Source organism: Astatotilapia calliptera, chromosome 2 (genome assembly GCF_964374335.1).
Source record: "Astatotilapia calliptera chromosome 2, fAstCal68.1, whole genome shotgun sequence".
NCBI lineage: Eukaryota > Metazoa > Chordata > Actinopteri > Cichliformes > Cichlidae > Astatotilapia > Astatotilapia calliptera.
Genome location: NC_137423.1, coordinates 7486991 through 7507485, shown reverse-complemented (window position 1 = coordinate 7507485; position 20495 = coordinate 7486991). Strand labels below are relative to the sequence as shown.

At 38.0% G+C, this 20495-nt stretch overlaps 2 protein-coding genes across 3 annotated transcripts; one reads left to right on the top strand and one right to left on the bottom strand.

The window, feature by feature from the left end:
- Nucleotides 1-494: 494 nt before the first annotated feature.
- On the top strand, nt 495-12691 carry pcgf1 (polycomb group ring finger 1). Of its 2 annotated transcripts, none has more exons than XM_080304966.1 (9): nt 495-649; nt 4398-4503; nt 4646-4798; nt 5034-5105; nt 7970-8072; nt 8275-8320; nt 10988-11071; nt 12218-12298; nt 12580-12691. In XM_080304966.1, the coding sequence occupies exons 1-9, from the start codon at nt 563-565 to the stop codon at nt 12628-12630; spliced, it is 783 nt and encodes a 260-aa protein (XP_080161092.1). In that variant the 5' UTR covers nt 495-562; the 3' UTR covers nt 12631-12691. The 2 variants fall into 2 exon arrangements, with proteins under 2 accessions (XP_080161092.1, XP_026039099.1); XM_026183314.2 differs by having other exon boundaries at nt 10985-11071.
- A 4694-nt stretch (nt 12692-17385) lies between these two features.
- On the bottom strand, nt 17386-20031 carry lbx2 (ladybird homeobox 2). Its single transcript, XM_026179230.2, has 2 exons — nt 19331-20031; nt 17386-18546 (listed from the first exon to the last, which is right to left on the bottom strand). The coding sequence occupies exons 1-2, from the start codon at nt 19653-19655 to the stop codon at nt 18083-18085; spliced, it is 789 nt and encodes a 262-aa protein (XP_026035015.2). The 5' UTR covers nt 19656-20031; the 3' UTR covers nt 17386-18082.
- Between the last annotated feature and the right edge of the window lie 464 nt (nt 20032-20495).

The following is a 20495-nucleotide window of genomic DNA, read 5'->3' as shown; positions in this document are numbered from 1 at the left end:
TGGAATGGGAGAGTAACACTAAGAATGTGCAGCTCACAAATCTGCGGCAACTCTCAGATGTTATTATGTCAGTATGTACAACAGTCTCTAAGATCTCTAATTTCTAATGTTTCCAGTATCATATTGACTCAGACAAAAAGAGTTAAGGCCGTTCCGAAGGTTAAAGGGAGTCCAATTTGGTACTAAAAAGTGTACTTAATAAAGTTGCCAGTGAGCGTACACGTCTTTCTGACAGTTTAGCTAACAGATGACTAATTTAGTTTCAGCCACGTATTTCACCATTTTATTATCTATTTAGTATTATCTTTAGTTTTTAAGCCTTTTCCCACACTCTCACGCCCTTATTTAAATAATATTTTTTTCATAACAATTGTGGGGTTTTTTTATGTTTCCATTGGGGAAAAAATCGGCGTTTGCTCCCACTCGTTCTTTAAGTCATTATTCTTTTATTGTCCTTATTTAAAATTCGTTTTTCTCCGATTTCATTTCGCAGCTCCCCGCCTCAACTTAACACCACCACAGCCACTTCCGGTTTACCCGGAACTTAGCATAAGTCCCAAAGATGGCGGAGCAAGGTCCGATGGCCATAGCGATGCGGCTACGAAATCAGCTACAGTCCGTTTACAAACTGGACCCACTGCGAAACGAGGTGAGTATTGGTGTTACTTGAGCTCGTCCTCACAGAGGGGGGAAGGTACCGAGCGTCGAAGTGTAGCAAGGGGGACTTAATCCCACGTATTAGCGGCAGATCGTTGTCGCCTCCGCGGCGCTGATGGAGAGAGAGGAGAGCGATGCTGCTGAAGCGCTGCGAGGAGAGACGTGCTTGAGCATGCGTAGAGGGCATGAGTGCGATCGTGTTGTTTTGTAGAGCAGCGTGCTGAAACCTTTTCAACTAACTGTTATTTTGCTTTTTCCAGAGCACACATTTAGCACTTATTCTCAGTTCAAGTTGGGTTTTTTTGTTTATTTACATTTAATTCAAGCCTTGTGTGAGTGAAGTGGGGCGGTAACGATCGTTGCACTCCGTGGGTTCTTTCTCGTTGTGTAATGAAGTAACGGCTCTCGTTTCGAACTGCTGTTGGTTTGTGGTTGATTTGATCGTACGCAGTTGTTAGTAAGAGAACGCTTCGTTGCTTTTACTCGATTTTCAATGTTTCATCGCGATGCTGCCCGTAGTTTCCACCAAATCTGTGCAAAAACGTGACAAACATCATTCCACTTTTCTATTAAAATGTCCCCCTTTGTTTCAGTTTAACCCATGTTTTGTATCAATATTCACCGGCGCCACTAGTAGGAAAACTTTCTTTTGTTTTTGTTCGGTTCGTGGGTCTTTCCCACAGAGGTCAAAGGTCAGGGTCAGCTTAGCGCAGCACCTCTCTGAGCTGGACAAACCCGTTTTCATGTTTGACTACTTGAGCAAAACACAGACACTTGTCTACAGGGATGAGTTATAAAAAAGTTCTTGTTAAATTCAGCTTTAAACTCCGAGTTTTCATACATTTAAAAAAAATGGCACCCACTAAAGAGCCTTTTCCATTCCAAAGAAAATCTTCAGTACTACACCTTTCTAAGTTTTTTAAATATTAAATTTTCTGAAACTTTAAAAAAAATGTCTGCTAAAAATATAGCAAAACCCACAAAAACTGTATGTAGATCAACTGGGCTTAAGTGCAGAATCACCATTCAAAGGCCCATTGTGCGCATGGATATAAAAACAGTACAAGTCAGAATGCTCGACCTTTGCAGTGACCGCATACTATGACTCCACAGGAATTGTGCTGTAGGGGACATTTTAATTTGGTCTCTGTTGTTCCTTTAGAAAGAGGGGAATACACTGCACTACAAAGTTGTCCTTAATAGTCTGTTACCTTTATCTTGTGAAAATCCCAGCTCATTCAGATTTTTAAGTAAGCTTTCTAGTTTGATAGTGCCTTCATCCATAGCTCTTGTTATTTAAATGCAGAGTTTCTTTTTATGGCCTTTTGCTTGCTTTTGCCAGCAGTCCTTCTCTCATCTCATCAAGGCTTATAAGCTGTTCCCTATTTTTCCATGTTCTTAGTTTAAATCCAGAGGCAATCATAATTTTGATTTTTGTACATGTAGTGCCTAAACTATGGAACAGCCTTCATCAGACCAACAACTCAAATGAATCAGTGGTTTATTTGTTTTGTTAAACACTGGCCATATGCCCTTTGACTTTGGCTATATTTCACAGCAGTGTTTTCACTGGAATTATACCCTTACTGTTTTGTAAGTATAATTCTACTACGGGTATCACAATAACCATTACATTCAAAGAAATTAGACATCAATGTTGTGACATAAATGCATAAAAGCAGTGTTTTTGTAAGAATCTTTACAGGTTTATGTACTTTTATTTTGACTTTAAATATTTCCCATAAATGACACAATTCATACATACATAATAGAGCTGGGCGATAGAACGATAACGATATGTATCGCGATATAACTTTTACTCGATAGAGAAATTAAGCTATCGCGATAGACCTCGCCGCTCTTGTACTCTTAAAAAAAAAGGTCAGCCAATCCAAATTAAGTAGCGCAGAGCCGAACCAATCACAGCCGCAGCGTCACGTCGCGTGACTTGTTACGTACAGCACAAGTGCCAAGCCGCACGTGTGTTTGTTTGGGAAGCAGCCAGCGGGTAATGGAGCCAGCGCGTAATGGAGGAAATGAGTGTGCCGACTAGAAAAATCAACCGAGCGTGACCTTAAGAGAAAACAGATGATGGTTCCAATGCCGGAGAGATTGTCGAACGGAAGAGCCATAGAAGTTCCGTAGTGTGAAGGTATTTCGGCTATTTCAAGTCTGACAAAAACAGAGTAGCGTGCACTGTAAATTGTGCCGAAAACAAGTCTGGAAATACAATAAACTGGTGCATGCGTCACACTGTGCGCCACGTTATTGTTTCGGTGAAATGAATTTCTACAATACTGTTACTGTTAATTCTACTCTCTGCAGTGTTTAAATGCTTACATATACACACAGTTACTGTCCCTCCGCACATACGACTCGGTTCTGCTTCTATGCCCCAGCTTTGTTTACTTTTTCCCACCGAGGCTTCTAGACTTCTGATTGGCCAGCATATCGGCACGGTTAGGAATCTAGCGCCACCTGCTGCTTTGGCATGTTCATAGCAGCGTTTTCCTTCATTTCTCCCTTTATGTGTGGACGGGATTATTTTTTAAAACGAAAACGGAAAATCTCAGTTTTCAAAAATACCCGTGTACGTGTGGACGTAGCCTCAGTCTCTGAATGGAAGCGCTAATTCGTCATTCGGCTTTTGTCAGACTAAAGTAACTGTTAAAACTGTTTGAAAAGCTCAGCTATACAACAAGGAGAGATTGAGAATTTCCTTTTAGTTCTCAGTTTATTTGATATTGACAAAAGTTAGTCAGTTTTGTCTGTTCTTCTGTAAAACAAACTAAGATTTATTTTTAGAATTAATATTTTGTTTCTAAGTGGATTTGACAATTTAGTAGTCTGTTTCGTTTGTTCTATTTTGAAACTTAAACGCTTTAGCGGCTGCCTTTTGTGTAGTTTGCAATATTTGCCTTTATTTATCTGAAAAAGTGTCATGTTCCTTAAGTACATCTACCCTGTTGAACTTATTATGAGAAATAAATATTTAAATCAAAACAAGCTGCTGATTATTTCACATTTTACTTGTGAGCAACGGCACATTTAAATCTTACAAATATAGTTATTTGGCTTATATCGTGATAGATATCGTTATCGCCTGAAATGAAAAAAACATATCGTGATATGAAAAAATCTCATATCGCCCAGCTCTAATACATAATAAGCAAAGATTTGTACTTTGTGACATAGGGCCTTTTCCTACTGGACCACATCCAGCCTAAACCATTGATACAAGGCAGGATGGATCCATGCTTTTGTGTTAGTTACACAATGTCCAGTTTTATATCCTGCTCTTAGCTGAAAATAGTGCCACCAGTGTGGCCATCTGTTGGTGTAGCCCATCTGCTTCAAGGTTTGACATGTTCAGAGATGCTCTTCTGCATACCTTGGTTTCATGAGTGATTCGTTGTCAAAGCAGTCTGAGGCATTTTCTCTTTTTGGGAACATTGTCTATAAACCCTAGAGATGTTTGTGTGTGAAAATCCCAATAGAGTAGCAAAATACTCAGTCCAGTCCTTTTGGCAACAAGAACCATGCCATATTGAAAATCACTTCAAGTCATTTTTCCCCTCCATTCTGATACTGGGGTTTAAATTTAGCAGGCTCTGTTGACCATGTCTGCATGCCTAAATTCCGTGTTGCTGCCATATGACCTGCTAGATATTTGTGTAAACAAGCAGTTCCACCTAACAAAGTAGCCAGCTTGTCAAAACACTTTGTTTTTGTCTCCACAGGAGGAAGTGAAGTTGAAGATCAAGGACCTGAACGAACACATTGTCTGCTACCTTTGTGCAGGCTACTTCATAGATGCCACAACAATAACAGAGTGTTTACACACCTGTGAGTGTTAACAGAGCCAAATGATCATTTATTCTAATATCATTTGCTGCCAACAGCCTTAATGCCATTTCACAGGCACTATTAAACTGTCTGTTATCAGCATAATGTGAAGAAAATATCTGTTTCTTTTTTTGCTCTACAGTCTGTAAAAGTTGTATCGTAAAGTATTTGCAAACAAGCAAATATTGTCCAATGTGCAACATCAAAATTCATGAAACGCAGCCGTTACTCAACCTCAAATTGGATCGAGTGATGCAAGACATTGTCTACAAACTGGTGCCTGGATTACAAGAAAGTATGTAAACAAAACTGCTCTCTACTATTTGCTAGTTATAGTTGGAGTCGGTTAGTTTTTCAAGGCACGTGTGCTTGTTTTGCACCTGCCAAGCAAGTGAATGCTGGAGTAATAACCAAATGAAAGCATCCTTTAACAGAATGAAGTTTTTAAGTGATGTAGGCTGTTCTTATGAGTTGCTGCCTTTCACATTTGAATGATTTTCTTAGTAAAATCCTTTGTTGTGTTTGCTTAGGTGAAGACAAAAGAATAAAGGAATTTTATCAGTCACGTGGATTAGAGAGAGTCATTCAACCTGCTGGAGATGGTAAGTCTTCATTTTATTCTTGCATCTGTCAGCATTATACAAAAAGACACTATCTGGAATCCAGTGCATTAATTGGTTGAATGCAAATCATGCCATATTGACCAAGCTGTTATCAAATAATGCAGTGGTTTTGAATTAGTTAATGAGTGACTATGAGACTGATGTTTATCTTAATAACACAAATCTTACCTTTTGGCTGATATACTGGACAGAATTATGCCACACTGGCCACAGCTGCAAATTCTTTTTCAAGGTTATCATCAAATTTCAAGCATTTATGCTTTTTTGCAAGTCCTGAGCACCATAGTCAGTTAGTGACAGAGGTGGTGATTGTCTGCCCTGAGTCAAACTGCACACAGCAAAAAGACCAGTGTTAAATGAACTCCCACAGAGTCATTTTCAACACTTTTTCAGGGTTTATATAGCTCCACACTCTTTAGAGTTAAATCAACATTTTTGAAATAGTTAAAATATTTAACACTGTGCCAGAGTTCATGTTTTAACTCTCAAAACAGAGTTAAAGTAACACTTTAGAGACTGAATAAGTGACTCTGCTGAGATACAGTTTTTAACCTTCTGGTTAGTGTTGGCTTCACTCCCTATAGTATCAGGCTTTCTACACTGGAAAGTGTTAAAATAAATTCTGAGAAAGAATTATATTGCACACAATAAATTTTCCCAAAAAGGACATTTATTTTGTCATCTAAAAATTGTTAAGAGGGTACAATGTAGACTGTCTAATCTGAAACATTGTATGACCTTTGCATATCGAAAGGTTTATAAAACTTTATTTTTGACATTTTCACTATGCATCTCTCCTCAGTATGTACAACTCTGAATGCATATAGATGGTTATCAAAACACTCTGTAAACAACATGTTTCCCATAAAAAGATGACATCTCAACCAAAAGTAAATCACTTGTTTGGCAAAAGACAGGCAGGTCTTCTTCAACTGCACTGGAAATAACAAGTCCAGCTTTATATTATCTTGGGACAAATTAAACACAAAGTGTGCTGTGAAAAGTTCATCAAATGCTCCAAGTGAGTGGCTGCCTGGCATGGAATGTGAGATGCTTATCCATTGTGATGTAGAAGGTGTCAGTCTTGCTCTTCTGATGCCTGACAGCGAGGAGGTATGGTTGTCAACCATACCTCCTCTGGAAGAGCATCAATTGCAGAGATGCTCTTCCAGACTGCAGCATGACTGGGGTTGACATAAGGAAACTGAAAATTATTCACAGAAATGATGTCCAAATACAGAAATAAATAAATAAATATAGAAGAGATTGCTCAAAGACATATTATTGAAATTTCATGATATAATTACCTTATGAAAGACTACAAGTCTCTGACTTGCATCACTTGCGCTGATTTTTGGACCTTTGTCCTCCTGGTGGTGGTGGAAGGAGATGTAACAACAACAACAGCGATGACATTTCTTGTTTAAAGGCTGAAGATGAAAAGACACAAAATTAATACAATTTCATCAAATGTACTGATCTGTTTTACAATGAAAACAGGGAAAGTTAAAGTTGAAAGTTGTAAAAAGTAGATCAATTTTTAGAGATACACAAGAAATTTTAAAGTTTTTTAAATTTAGTCAGTTAGTATGCATTTATTTGGCACAACTATAAAGAACACAACATACACTGAATACATACCCATGACTATCAATCATGTGAGCCACAAGTATGTTAACCATTTGTCACCTTGTGGCATCCTTCGTGGTGTTTGTTGCTTGGTATTCCTGTATTTACTTGGTCACCACCAAACTTACTTCCTAAGACAGTTTCAATTAACTATTAAAAATGAAAAAACAAACAAAAAGAGAAAAATGAACATTGAGGAAAAACCTGGCAATAAGGAATCTTTCTAGGAACTTGAGAGGAAAAAACAAAGCACAAGTGTCAAGCTTTGTAGCAACCTGTTTAGCAAATACTGCAGCAGTATTGTTAACTCTGCATCTCTTGCATGGGACCTCATCTACGATTATAGTTGAGGCACGTGAGCTGAAGCTTGAGTTGGAGTCAGGCAACTCAGAAGCAAAAGACAGGTCAGGAAACACTAAAGAAAAGGAAAATGTCAAATAATTTGTTCAATTGAATATAAAGTACTTGATTATACTTTTTAGTGTATCTCACCATGATCGGTGAATACTGTTAACAGCACGTTGCCTTTATTTTTTTTGCAGTTCTTTTGATGTCAAACTGCATGTCAAATTCCACAAAACATCGAACAATAGAGGGGCATTAATGCCAGCCTGAACAGTTTACTTTGGTTTTTTTCATCACTAACAGCTTGAATGTGATCTGTAACATAGATAGATAGTTAGAGGCTGTTAACAGTTTGCGTTAACTCTTTATTGCCAGCGCCAATAGCTAGCATATTTTCTTTGTTTAAATCTTTTAAATGCACAAAATACATTTTATAGCACCAGTTTCTAACTATCTTTGTAAGTTCTACTTACCCTGTAGAACTGCATGCAGGTGCAAAATCAGTACTGTTCTTCCATGAGGCTCCAACTGATGAAGAAAAATGTCCGCACTGGGGGTGTCTGGGAGGGCTGGGCTTAACTTGAGTTCAAAATGAACTCTATACAGAGTTAAAGCTATTAAGTTAACTGATGACAGAGTTAACATTTTTAACCAACCTCTGTGCAGAGTTTCAGAATTTGGAATTTTCTCTTTTAAAAGTTAAATCAACAATGATGGGATACATTTTGTCAAATAACTCCAACATTGAGTACAATTTAAGTCAGAAAGTGTTTAAATCACACTTTGAGGCTTAAAATCAACTCTGAGACATTTACTGCAGCACATTTCAACACTCCAATTTTTGCTGTGATTGTCTTTTTTCTGTCTAGATGGTGTACCAGATGCTACAGTACCTTACACAAGCTTTGACCACTCAAAAGCTCACTTCTACAGATACGACGAGCAGGTTTCACTGTGTTTAGAAAGGTTAAGGTAGGCTGTACTTTTGCCTGTAATGGATTATCTTAAAGTGATCTGTGTGTACTTTAATAAAATATTTATTTGAGATAAGGCTGATAGAATGTAAATATGAAGGTGATTATATTAGTCTGCATGTTGTAAGCTATGAGGTTCAAGATAAACCTGTTTTAACAAAGCATGCATGTTTCAAAGCTCTTTATTTCTTGTGTTTCAGTTCATCACTAGCTGAAAAAAAAGATAAAACAAAGCTTACTCTTCAGGTAAGTCACTAATAAGCCCTGATAGAGTACCATAAACGTACATCAGCAAGTCTTTTTACTTTGTGAGATTGTTAAGTGTTTATTATTGCTTTTAAAGTGGCCTCTTTCAAACATGTCTCCGGGGCACATTTTTTTGAAGCTTTTACAAGTTATTTCCACACTTAACTGTACAGCAAATACATGGCACAGTGACAAGTGCGGACATAGAAGGTCTGGTTTGTCTGGCTGCTGATGAAACATCACACTCACAGAGAGACAGGGATAAGTGGGAGAAATACACCAGTGAGGCATATAATCATTCTTTATTTCCCAACCAAACTGCTTCTTTCTCAATAACTGGATTTTCGTAGTATCTTTGGCCCACGTATTGAAAGCGGAGGCTTAAGCTGTTGGGTAATGTTAGCAGTGGTTAGTGTTGAGGTCCTTATGTCAAACAAGCTGTGTTAGATCAAACATCACAAAGAAGTGTATCATTAAATAGTTGGAACTAATACATTGTTTTAAATTGCTTTGGGGACCAGATCTATTAATGTATACTTGTCAAGTTTTTGCTCTCTAAGTGCACAACCGCTTACTCGTTGTTATGTCATCTATTCTTTGGGCCAAACCGTTTGGATTCATGGAAAATGAAGGCTGCTACTAGAATGGCTTCAATGGATCTTTGCTCTATATATATTTCGGACAGTGTTTCTCAAACCTGGAATGCTCAACTTTACAAGCAAAAAACTATTATTTTATGCAGTAAATTGAAACCCACACTTACAGAAATGGTGAAATGTTCTTATTTCGTTTCAGGGGATTTCCTTTTGCTGGAAAGCCAAAACTTGTACTCAGCGTACTGTATATAGACAGGTCCATATATATTTGGACAGACAGTTTTTTTTTCTACTTTTGCTTCTGTACATTACAACAACAAATTTTAAATATATACATATATATTTAAATTTATACATACATAATTGTTATGTTTGTTGTTGTTTTTGGTTGTGTACAATGTCCTTGAGTGTTTTGAAAGGCACTTTCTTAAATAAAATGTAGTATTATTATTATTATACATATATAAATACAGAATATATAAGTAAGCAATGAAATATACTCATTAACGAAATGTAGCAGCCAAATGTCTATTGCACAGTATTTTGACAATATGAAACATGGAAAAAAGAAAAATATATTGGTGGAAATGTTGCCTACTAAACATTTCCATATTTTGGTTTAATGGGTTAATTTTGATTGACAAATTTATTGAAGGACAGATAAGTACAAAGTAAAATGGAACTTATTGTCCAGTTCAGGTTGGGTATAAGGATTATTAGGGGATCCATTTAATCCAAACATGCTGTACATCATCGGTCCCCAACCTTTTTTGTGCCACGGATCGGTTTATGTGATGGGCCGGCCTTTCAGGTGTCGCAGATAAATATAACAAAATAAAACCAGTACTGGTACAAAAAAAAAAGATTTATTCATAACACACAGGAAAAGACCCGGGTAAACCGAGTTAACGATAAAAAATGATGACAAAAACCGACAAAACCCCCAAAACCCATAAATTTCACAGCCAAGCCTCAACTCTCGTGGCCCCGGGGTTGGGGACCGCTGCTGTAAATCATCAAAAGTGCAATGACTTGTTTCTCCAGCAGAGGGCACCATTGTTTCACAGACGTTCATGTGATTCCAAAGCCATGCCCATTTCCTAAACTCTTCCACTTAAGAGGAGTTTGATTGGGAGAGTTAATTTTGATTTTGCATGGGTTCAATTTCATAATAAGGCAGATTTGGGCTTTGTTGTTTAGGTGTTTCATCACAACTTTTAGTATTGAAAAAATTAGTGACTATATTCAGTTGTACTTCACCCTGACCACTTTCTCACTACTCTGCATTTGCAGTCGTAGTCTGCGTTGTTTTTTTTTTTTTTTACTGAGACGTGAAATAATTAAAGCAAATTTCTGAGTTCTACAAAAAGAACAGTAAAACTCACCCTGCTTTCGTGGGGATAAGTAAGTTTAGCACCGTGGCTTAAGAGTGTCGAATAAGTCAGTCGGGACTGGAAAATGTCGAGCAGGAAGCAGAATTTTTCTTCACTGTAAATCTAATTGTAACACGAATAAGCCACACCCTGGTGTTTCACTCCCATCTAATTTATCTTAGTTTATATTTCCTTAATACTTGAAATGTGCTTTTGTAACAAAACACGGTTAGAGTGGGTGAGACTGTACAAATGTTGATATTATAAACATTTTATTATTTTAAGGACAAAATTTAAGACCACTGTTAAGACAGAGGCGTGCTTTTCTAGCTTTACAGACAAATCTATAAATACTTTTTATAACTATTGGTATAAAACTTTGACTCAACCCTGCAACAGTTCCTCCATCAATACAAAGTGTGAGTGTTAAAGTCCAGAAGTTTAACTGAGCCCAGTTTATCAGTTTTACAGGTTTTTTTTTTTTAAGAAAAAGGTATAAATTTGACATATTTACCTTCAGAATAAACAAGAACAGTCCCTGAACATCTCCCCTGGGGTTATAGGAGGCTATGCAGTAAAATAAATGTGCAGCTGGCCATAATTTATTTGAATTATTTTCAGTTTGAACATGTTAATGACTCATTATATTGCTTGTCTGAAGTTTTACAGTGCACTGTTTGACTTTATCTCTGCAGCAGAAGTTTGTTCGCTGTTCTGTTCGAGCAGAAGTGAGGCACCTACGGAAAGTGCTTTGTCATCGATTAAACGTAGAAAAACACCAGGTAAGTCAGCCATACTCTTTTATCTCATCAAACTGTAACATTACAATATTATTTCCCAGCATTTTTGTTCTTCCCTGATATAAAAAGTTATTTGTTTTAATTACTGTGTAAAATAATTGATCTGTCTAACCAACCCCACTCTTGATCCCTCATGCTTATTTTTTACAGGGTCAACTTATCCTGGCCCTTAATTACAATTAATTTTTAATCTTTATTAGACATGTTTGTCGATTTCAGACCAAAAAATCCAGTGAATTTCTCTAATAATAGCTAGAATTTCACCCCAGGACTACATACCTTAAAGGGCTTTTTTCCTGTTTGCATTTGCGCTACTAATAATTAACGACATACCACATGTTTCAGTTTAAATGTGTTAAACTGTGTCACATCTTGGTAAACCCAACAGACACAATAAAGCTGCATCCTTGTTTAAGAAGTAAAGAACTTACTGTTTACCTTTATTTGTGTCAAAATGGTTAAGTCGGACTTAATTTAATTTCCATTAAGATCATTTTATCTTTACATTATAAATCACAACTCTACCTATTAATGTTTCTGCTCGTCCTTACTTGAATGTTTTGTTTGCGGGTGTCATTGTGGCGCATTCATAACATAAGCCATTTCTGTGTTTATCTTTGTCTGTTCTTTCTTGCCCATTTTGTTTTCTTGTGTTTCACTGAGATGGGTTTTAGATTCTCAGACAGAAAAAAAAAAGCTAATTAAAATGTTGGTTAATCTTCCAAAGAGGGCTGTATTATATGCAGTAATAATAACATTAGTATAGTGTTTTACTGTTAGGACCTTAGCTGACTTGCTCTGTCAGTTCCAGCTCTCAGGCTGTATTTTCCTCATGTGTGCTACAAAAGGATCAAAATAGATTTGTATTCCCTCCATCACATATAGACTTAATAAAGCCTGGACACACTGGTCAAACAAATGTGCTATTATGTTTTTGGGTTGTTTTTGTTTTCATTAAGGTCTCTCAGGGACAAATTCCATTTAAAAAATTCAGAATAAAGTAGTTTAGTCCATGACAGTAGCAGTGTCATTAACGCAAGCTGCCCAGTCATGTTTTCAGTGAAGAAAGAAGTAATAGAAGTATATATCAAGTTTTTCTTCACATCTGTTTGTATGGCCTCCCTACAGGTCCAGATGCTGTTCAATAACGAGTTTCTGCCAGATCACATGACCATGAAGCGGTTATGGCTCTCACACTGGTTTGGCAAGGTACAGTGCACCCACTGTCAGCTAGCACAGATAAATGCCACACATTTCTTTACACCTGAACAATTCCTTTGTACTAGAATTCAGTTGGTAAATAAGGAGAAAGTTTTAAGATGTATAATAAAAAATTCCAGTCATAGCTTGAAAAATAACTGTTAAAACAATCTGTTTCAATTGAATAAAACACAGTCTGGAAGTAGTGGGATAGGTTTTGCGTTATCTGTGCAAGATGTGTATGGTTATGTATATCTCACTTTAAATACTGCAATATCTTTTCCCTTTAGGCCCAGCCATTAGTTCTTCACTACACCATCAAGGACAAAAGGAACAGATAGGACTTGTTTTTCAGTTGGACAAAAGCTGTACATATTTTGTACAATACATATTCTATTTTAATAGTGTTTGTGTACATATACTTATTTTCCTTGTTTTGTATTTTTGAAAATAAAATTTTAAATGGAAAAAATGAGCTTGTGTTAATGACTGGGTAGATGTTTCCATCAGCATAAGGCCTGCATACGCAAAAGGTTCTCGGTGTCTAATTCATTATTTATTGTACACATCACCTGACAGGCTGAATGGAGGGTTGTGGACAGAATACAAAGAGATTGGTGCTCATTGCAGTTTGATTTAATATCTTGATAAAAGCTGCAATAAGTTATTCAGTACGTGTGAGTTATGATCCAGTTGGCAATGAAGAAAATCCACTCAGCAGTGGATTTTCTTTTCCCTGCGTACAAATCCATAATCATTAGTGAGGTTACGGCTGCAGTTGTGAAACCATATTATTTATGGGGGGGTTGGGTTTTTTTGGAGGGGGGGGGGGGGGTTGTGTGCCTTATTATTAAAACTTGTCAACAAATAGCTTAACTGCAGCCATGTGTTGGCACTGTGAGTGCAGTGTTTCGTTTAATTTCAAAATTGAACACAAATTATTTTCCTATGTTTACATGAAAAATATATAATCATTACTTGTTTTGCCATGAAGTTATTGGATGTTTTTCATGATTTCTTTTTTTTTTTTAGTTTAAGTTTTAAACTTTAAATGACTACTAGCAAAATAAATGATGTGCAGAAGATATAAAGATCAAATGTGAAAAACAAAATCAGATTCCTTAGCTTTTTTCCCCACTTTCATGATTAAAGTAAAATCTGTTTTGGCTGCAGATACAGCCCCGAATACGTCTGCCATGCTTTACACATCTGGACTATTTCCCCATCTTCCATGAGAAAACTGTTCATGCTTCTGCAGGTAGTTTATCTCTGAAATAAAACATCTTCTAAGTTTGTTTGCAGAGCGCAGCACATTTCACACTGGTTTTTGCATTTTCAGTTTTTCTGGGGCCTCTCACAGAAAAGTTGGGTGTATGATTGTTTCAAAGATCGTGGTTTTAATAGTCGCCCACGCCCCACAGCAGTAGTTTTTTTGTCCAGTCAGAAACCTGTGACTCCTAATATTAGGAAGTGTGAATATGCGTCTCCTATCTCAGCCATGTAGCTGCTTCTGTGTTGACACAGACCACTTGGTTTCCTCTCTCACAGGCCTGCTCAGGCTAGATTTACAGCCATGCCATGTCTTTTCCATTTTTATAATTGACCTTACTGTAATCTGAGCGATATTCAGCGCCTTGGAAACAACTACTATCCCTCCCCTGCATGGTAGTTCTCTGTAAACATGTCAGTGTGTAGATTACTCAGGATTATCCCTACATGCACATTTAAGCTCACTGCTTATGCAACTGTGTGTGTGTGTGTGTGTGTGTGTGTGTGTGTGTGTGTGTGTGTGTTTTCCAGTCATCCACATGAATTGTTTGCTTTTATTTACAAAGCAGGTCAGGAAAATTACGAAGTAATTCAGTAATATAAAAAGTCTGAACCTTAAAGTGTTTGTCCTCAAAGTCACTTAGTTACAACTTTTTGTTGTTGTTGTTTTTTCTTAGCAGTTAAACATTTCAACTCATAAGTTAGGATTCCTGCAATATACAGATTTTTAAAAATCACGAAATTTGTGGCGACGCATCCTGAGATTATATGGTCTCAAACAATCCCTGAAACCAGCAAAAGTTTTCATTAGGTCCTGCATACCTGATAAATGCCCCTATCTATGAAGCACCATGCTCCCACACTCTGTTACAAATCTGTGGTTCACATCCCAAACTGGAGATAAGTGCTTTAGAAAGCTCCCCCGTTTCAACCGAACTGCTGTTTTCAGAGTCACTGCAGCGCTTCTTATGGTGACCTTCATATTGTTCACTGAGTCCAGTGAATTTTCTCTTTGGAATAACAGAATGTAAAACCACCTCCTTTCCTCCCCCCCCCCCCTTCTTTCTATAACACATGGATATTTTTCCACATGGCTTTTGGGGAAAACTGAGGGAGTTTTATCTTTGCACTGAGTTTTATCTCTGTCACATTCTGTGGCTGTTTTGCCCTTCTTGCAAAGCGAATCCTCCCAGATGGGCACTAGATGGCACACTTGGTGCTTTTCAGTTATCGGACTAGCTTTGATGTGTGCGATCTTGTCCTGAGTGAAAGCAAAGTCTCTGATAACCTGACATGATCTGATAATACATACAAGCCTTCTGTCTCTACTCTTTCTAAGTACGCTGTGGTGTTGCTGCCAAACCATTTAAGCAACAGTTTGCTGGGCTGCTCGATGGGTTTCTTAAAGATCTTTTTTGGACATTTATATTAAGAAAAAAAATAACAGTAAATGTTTAACAGTTGTGTAATATTGCATAGATAACATCTAGGATATTTTTGTTCTGTGCTAGATGTGGACAGACATCAGTGTTCATGTGTCTTAAAGGGCAAAGGTTAGAAATAACTTTAGAGTTCATATTGAAGAAATCCTCGTCTTCATCAAGGGGAAAACAATTTTCCAAGTGTGGAGGTCAGTAAGCTGTAGTAAGGCAGCTGTTGAGTAAAGAATCACTGGAATTTCTCATGGTGGAGCTTGAGGGAAAAAAGTATTTTCCATGTTTTTTACATTAAGTTTGATAACATCTAAACGTTACTATAAAAATAAAAAAAAATCCCCCCCTCCCCAACAAACACACACGTGATTTTCCACCCTTGAGGATGTCTCTTCAGGGTACTCTTATGTTGCAAACAAAACGATAATCTTCTAAAGCTGTGACCTTCACGCCAAAATATATGTTTCCAGTTCTCTGTTGGAGCTTTTAACCACATTACAGGTTGTCTCTGGGTTTTTTGGTCCTCTTTATACTAAATTATAAATGTGCATCTAAACGTGACCCAGTGACTTTGAAAGCCAAGTGCCTGCTGTCTCTTGATGCACAGGACCATCTGTGTTTTAAAGTCAATTTGAAGAAAAGAGTCAAATAGATGGTACACGTTACCATACAAAGAAAAACAGCTATTCATACAGCAATTCAATTAAACATGTTAATTATTATTTCTAAACCAAGTTTTAATTAATGAAATTGATACTTTGTAACAAAAAAAATAAAGGATTGTAGAGATTTATCTGATTAATAATTAAAGCGGTTGTTATAAGCTCAGTAAAAATCACAATGAATTGAAGTGTTATTTATAAAGAGAATGTTGTAGCTTTATCAGGAGGTTAATCCTATTGGGAGCTTTATCCATTTTACACTGACTTTTATTTAAGGCTCCATCCCCTGCGTTGTTCCTGCTGCCAGAGTGTCTTTATAATAAAAGGCCTACTTGACTTTTCAACCTCCACGATTCCAGCCGATTACTTCTATTGTGTTTGCCAGTCTGCTGTGTTTATCTGCCCGCCCAAAAGAAGAGAAGAAAAAACTCGGTCCTAACAAGCCCTTTAGTTTTCCCTCAGTTTCACCTTCTTTTTTTTTTTTGATTCAAGTGAGTTTTTCTAATAACGGACAATTAAAAATAAAAGACAATTGTCTCAAATAAGAAAACATTTTTCAGTCTGTTCTTCTTAGCAATAAAATAAATAAATAAACGATGTGATACCTTTTGCGTTTATTTTGTAAAATGTTTTATTCTTTCTAATTTAATTTGAAATGTTGTTAAATTCATTTTTATTTTCCTTATTTCATGGTCGACAAACTGAATGCGAATTATCCGATTTTTCTTCTGAAATATTAAGAGCATTTTAAATTAATTTCGGTTAAAAATCATACATTTGAATACGCTTATCTGATTAGGTTTCTAAATTGAAAAAAAAATAACTCGAAAATATTTTAAAGGGAAGCGCGGAAAAGCAATTTTAAAAATCCTGCAGGTCGGTTTTTATGTTGAACATAAGCTTAAGGGAAACTCAGTTTAAGATAAATTACGTTCTGTCATTATATAAACTACAACAGCAGCCACCTCCCCTCCCTCACTAACGCACATTCACCAAACTTTTGGTGTGGCTACAAAACTGTTGCAAATGGTCGGCTGGCAGCAGCAGCAGCACGTCGCATTTCCACTGCCTCCCATTGAGGTTTATTCATTAGGATCCTCACACTAACCCATTTGCCATTCATTGGTGCCTTCTTCTCCTTTTTTCCAAACAAACCCGAGTCAAGAGTGGCAGATGCGTGCCATTATTGCCCACGGCTCGGTGGAAGCTGTTTTATGCAAGGCAAAGGCGGGTTAACCTAATCAATCATGTCCACTAGTTGTGTTAAAGACGATTCATAGAAGGAGGAAGAAAACATATGGCGCAGGGGTGGAGGCAAGCTTTTCTTAACACCGCAGCCAGACCGGGACCTTCTTGCGACAAGATGTATTCAAAGCCGGTGGAGAGAATGGGAATAAAGGCGGTGGACGGCTGCTAATTGAAGTCATGGCACTTCAGGCTTGAAAGCAGAGGTCAATTATTCAGAAAGTCCCGTTTTTACCAAGCGAAGCAAATTTTAGGGTGAATGTTTTATGTGTCTTCTTAAACTCTCAAAGCAAATCCAGAGGTCGTTTGAATTCTATTTAGTGCGTCTTTATGATAGAAGATTTTTTTTTATAGAAAACAGGGATTATGGCCCATTTTCCTCCCTCTAAAATGTAAAATCAAACCCCGTTTATTTCAGTTAACTCTCTGGTTTATTTTTTAAATTTGGGCTCATGTGCACAATCACACATCCAACAGCGCCGAAAGCTTCTTGAAATACCATATAACCTTTATTTACATAGATGCTGATTAAATAGAATGTTACAATAAAATTATCGCATAGGATGTTTGATCTATATACAGAATTCAGAGCGTGTAAAAGTTTGCAGTCGATAGCGATGGACGCCTTCTTTGCGCTGCGAATAGGCCTCCAAGCTTGCAGACACACCTTTCTCTCAGGACAAAAAAATAAGTCTACTCTTAAGGTAGGATGAACCTACAAGTTGGGGTTTATTTGCTTAAAAAATCATAGGGGGTGTGATTTAAATATTTGTCACGTCCGATTAATTTTATTAAAAAAGGCGAATAAATGGCAAAAATAATTGCACAACTTTTCCACCCCCTTGAATCACGAAATAATAAAATGTATACTTAAATGTTTAGTCTATACAATTATCAGTCTTCCTGTACCATAACAATTTGGTCTGTCTGAAAGAATAGCAGGGATTCCTCAGATTTTTTTGTGGTGAAACTTAAATGACAGACCCGGAAGGCTTTACAAGTTCCAATAATAAATTAACATGAAGACGAAAAGAAAAATGGGGGAGGAAAAACTTTCCCGAAATGTTTATATATGTGTGTATTCTCCTCTTGTCTATCATCCGTGCAAAAGTTTGGCAAGAAAAATGTCCCCTTTTGATATTTTGTTGTTGTTGCTGCTTATGAATCACAGACCCCCCTGACTGTCAATCGTCCACCTCGATTTCCTCGTCATCCTCCGAGAATTCATCCGTGGTTTGGTCTCTTGACGAGGAGGGGGACTGTGGGAAGGCCCGTTGTCCTTGAGAAGTCGGGGAGCAACTGGGCGATCTGGCCCCGGGGCCCCCACTCTGGGGGTCCTCAATGTTGTCCATGGTGACAAGCTTCTGCAGGGTCTGTGGGGTGATTTTCTTGAGCGACTCGACATCTGCTTTCATCTCCTCCAGATCCCTCTTGAGTTTAGCTCTGCGATTCTGAAACCAGGTGATGACCTGCGCGTTGGAGAGTCCCAACTGCTGCGCGATTTGGTCACGGTCGGCCGGAGAAAGGTACTTCTGGTACAAAAACCTCTTCTCCAATTCATAAATCTGGTGGTTCGTGAAGGCTGTCCGCGACTTTCTCCTCTTCTTAGACGTCTGCCTCTGTCCAAAAGCATTTACATGCTCACGACCTTGGATGAGTGGGAGAAGAAAAACAAGAGGGATGAAATAGCCGCAAGAGTCACTTACCCTCAAACTCCAACAGCAACAGAGGGCAGTGCAGAACAGGTCTGACCACGCTCTGCGGGCTTGCTTTTGACATTTTCCTTGTAGCAAACTATTTATCACACTTAATTTCTAATGACGACATTTAAATTTTACCCTGCAGAGTCAAGGTAACCACTGCTGCGATCATTTTGGAGTGGTTTAAATACTGTGTAAAAAAAAAAAAAAGAAAGAAGTAAATTTGCACTGGAAATTAACCTTTCAATTCCCACCATATCATTAGCCAAGCAAAAAATAAGGGAGTTGACTAAGAATAGCTATGCTTACATATTTCTGCTGCAGGCCTACATCAGGAATCAGGATGTAAAATAGCGTCAGTTGTAAAAAGAAAAAAAAATCTGTTTATTTAATCCAACGCAGCGCTGCATGCAGCAGGCCATAGTGGCTATTTGATGTTTTGACAACAGACACGAGCATATTCAAAAGATTACCCACTTACATCAGTTTATGTATGATATGCACGCATATTTGCATGCGTAAATGTTCCGTGTCCTTTTCCTTATCTTGAATTCTACACGCATTCCCATGCAGCTGTCCTAGCATGTCTGTATTAAAAAGTCAAAACAAACCCAGCTAGCAGTGACCTTAGTTCTGAATCCCGCATTTACTGTACTTGTTCCCCTTAAAAACTAGTTTGAATGCTTATCCTGCCTTCCCGAAAATTCAAAATTGGGTCAAGAAAGTTTTTACCTTCCGCTGCCTGGATAACGCTGACTTCCAGACCCTTAAACGTTTTGCTGGCCAGCTCCTCCAGCGCGCACAGCGGCGAGGACGGAGTGGTGATCCCGTTCCTCGCTGAGTTGGAGCCCGTCACTTTCTCAAGCACTCTGGGCGGACAGATACTTGCGACCGACTTCTTCACGGAGGGTTTGTTAAGGATATCCTCAATACTGAAAGGCGTTAACGGTTTGTTGGAGTTGGCCGGCGGCGGCAGCTGGTCCAAGGGAGCCCGCCTCCTCTCCTCGCCGCCGGACTGCAACACAGAACCTGCTTTCATGTCTTTACTGGAGGTCATCGCAGTCCCGAAGAAGTGCTGCTTTCAGGAAAGTTGATTATTTCATTCAAATGGCAGATTTAAGCGTCCACAAGTTTAACTCTGGTGCTCTCGTAGACCTCCACAATATTTTGAAACGAATGCTGCAACTTAGCTCGTGTAAGAGCCTTCCTCCAAAATAACCATGCTTCGGGCGTAGTTGTAAAGGCAGCCGGACTATATTCCCTTCAGAGTCCCAGTTCCTCTGCCAAGTTCCATGTAGATCTTTTGGAAGTAACCGGCTGGAGGGGGTGAAACCCTGCAAGGCAAGAAAGCTTTCACAGGCAGAGAGAAAAAGAAAGCGACTGCTAACGAGTTATTGTTGATTGGGCGAAGTTCAATTAGAGAAACACTACACTACTTGCTGACCCGCTGCTGCGTCTTAAAGGGCCGGACCATAATAACTAATTGGACGTGGGGAATAGGAGGAGTCTGTTGCTGCCGAGGAGAAAGATGCCCTGAAATGTTTATGCATCTGTTTCCCTCTGCTGGAGTATTCTCCTAAAAAAGGGAGAGTTAATAGCCATTAGAATAGAGCCACCAACATTTCTGCATTATTGAAAAGTCTGGAGGAAGAAAGAACCAGCAACAATCTCTTGCCGTCATGTGAATTTAGTCGTTCTGTCACTTTTGTGCGTAATTACGCATATAACGTTTTGCGTAATGTGTTATACAGACGCCTTGTTGGACTGAAATTTGAGTTAAAAATAGACACAATGAGCACATTGAGGGACTCGGTTATGGGACATATTAAAATGCAACAGAACCACGATAGAATATTTTTTGGATTTTTATTTTATTCATTATTTTTAACGACAGGAA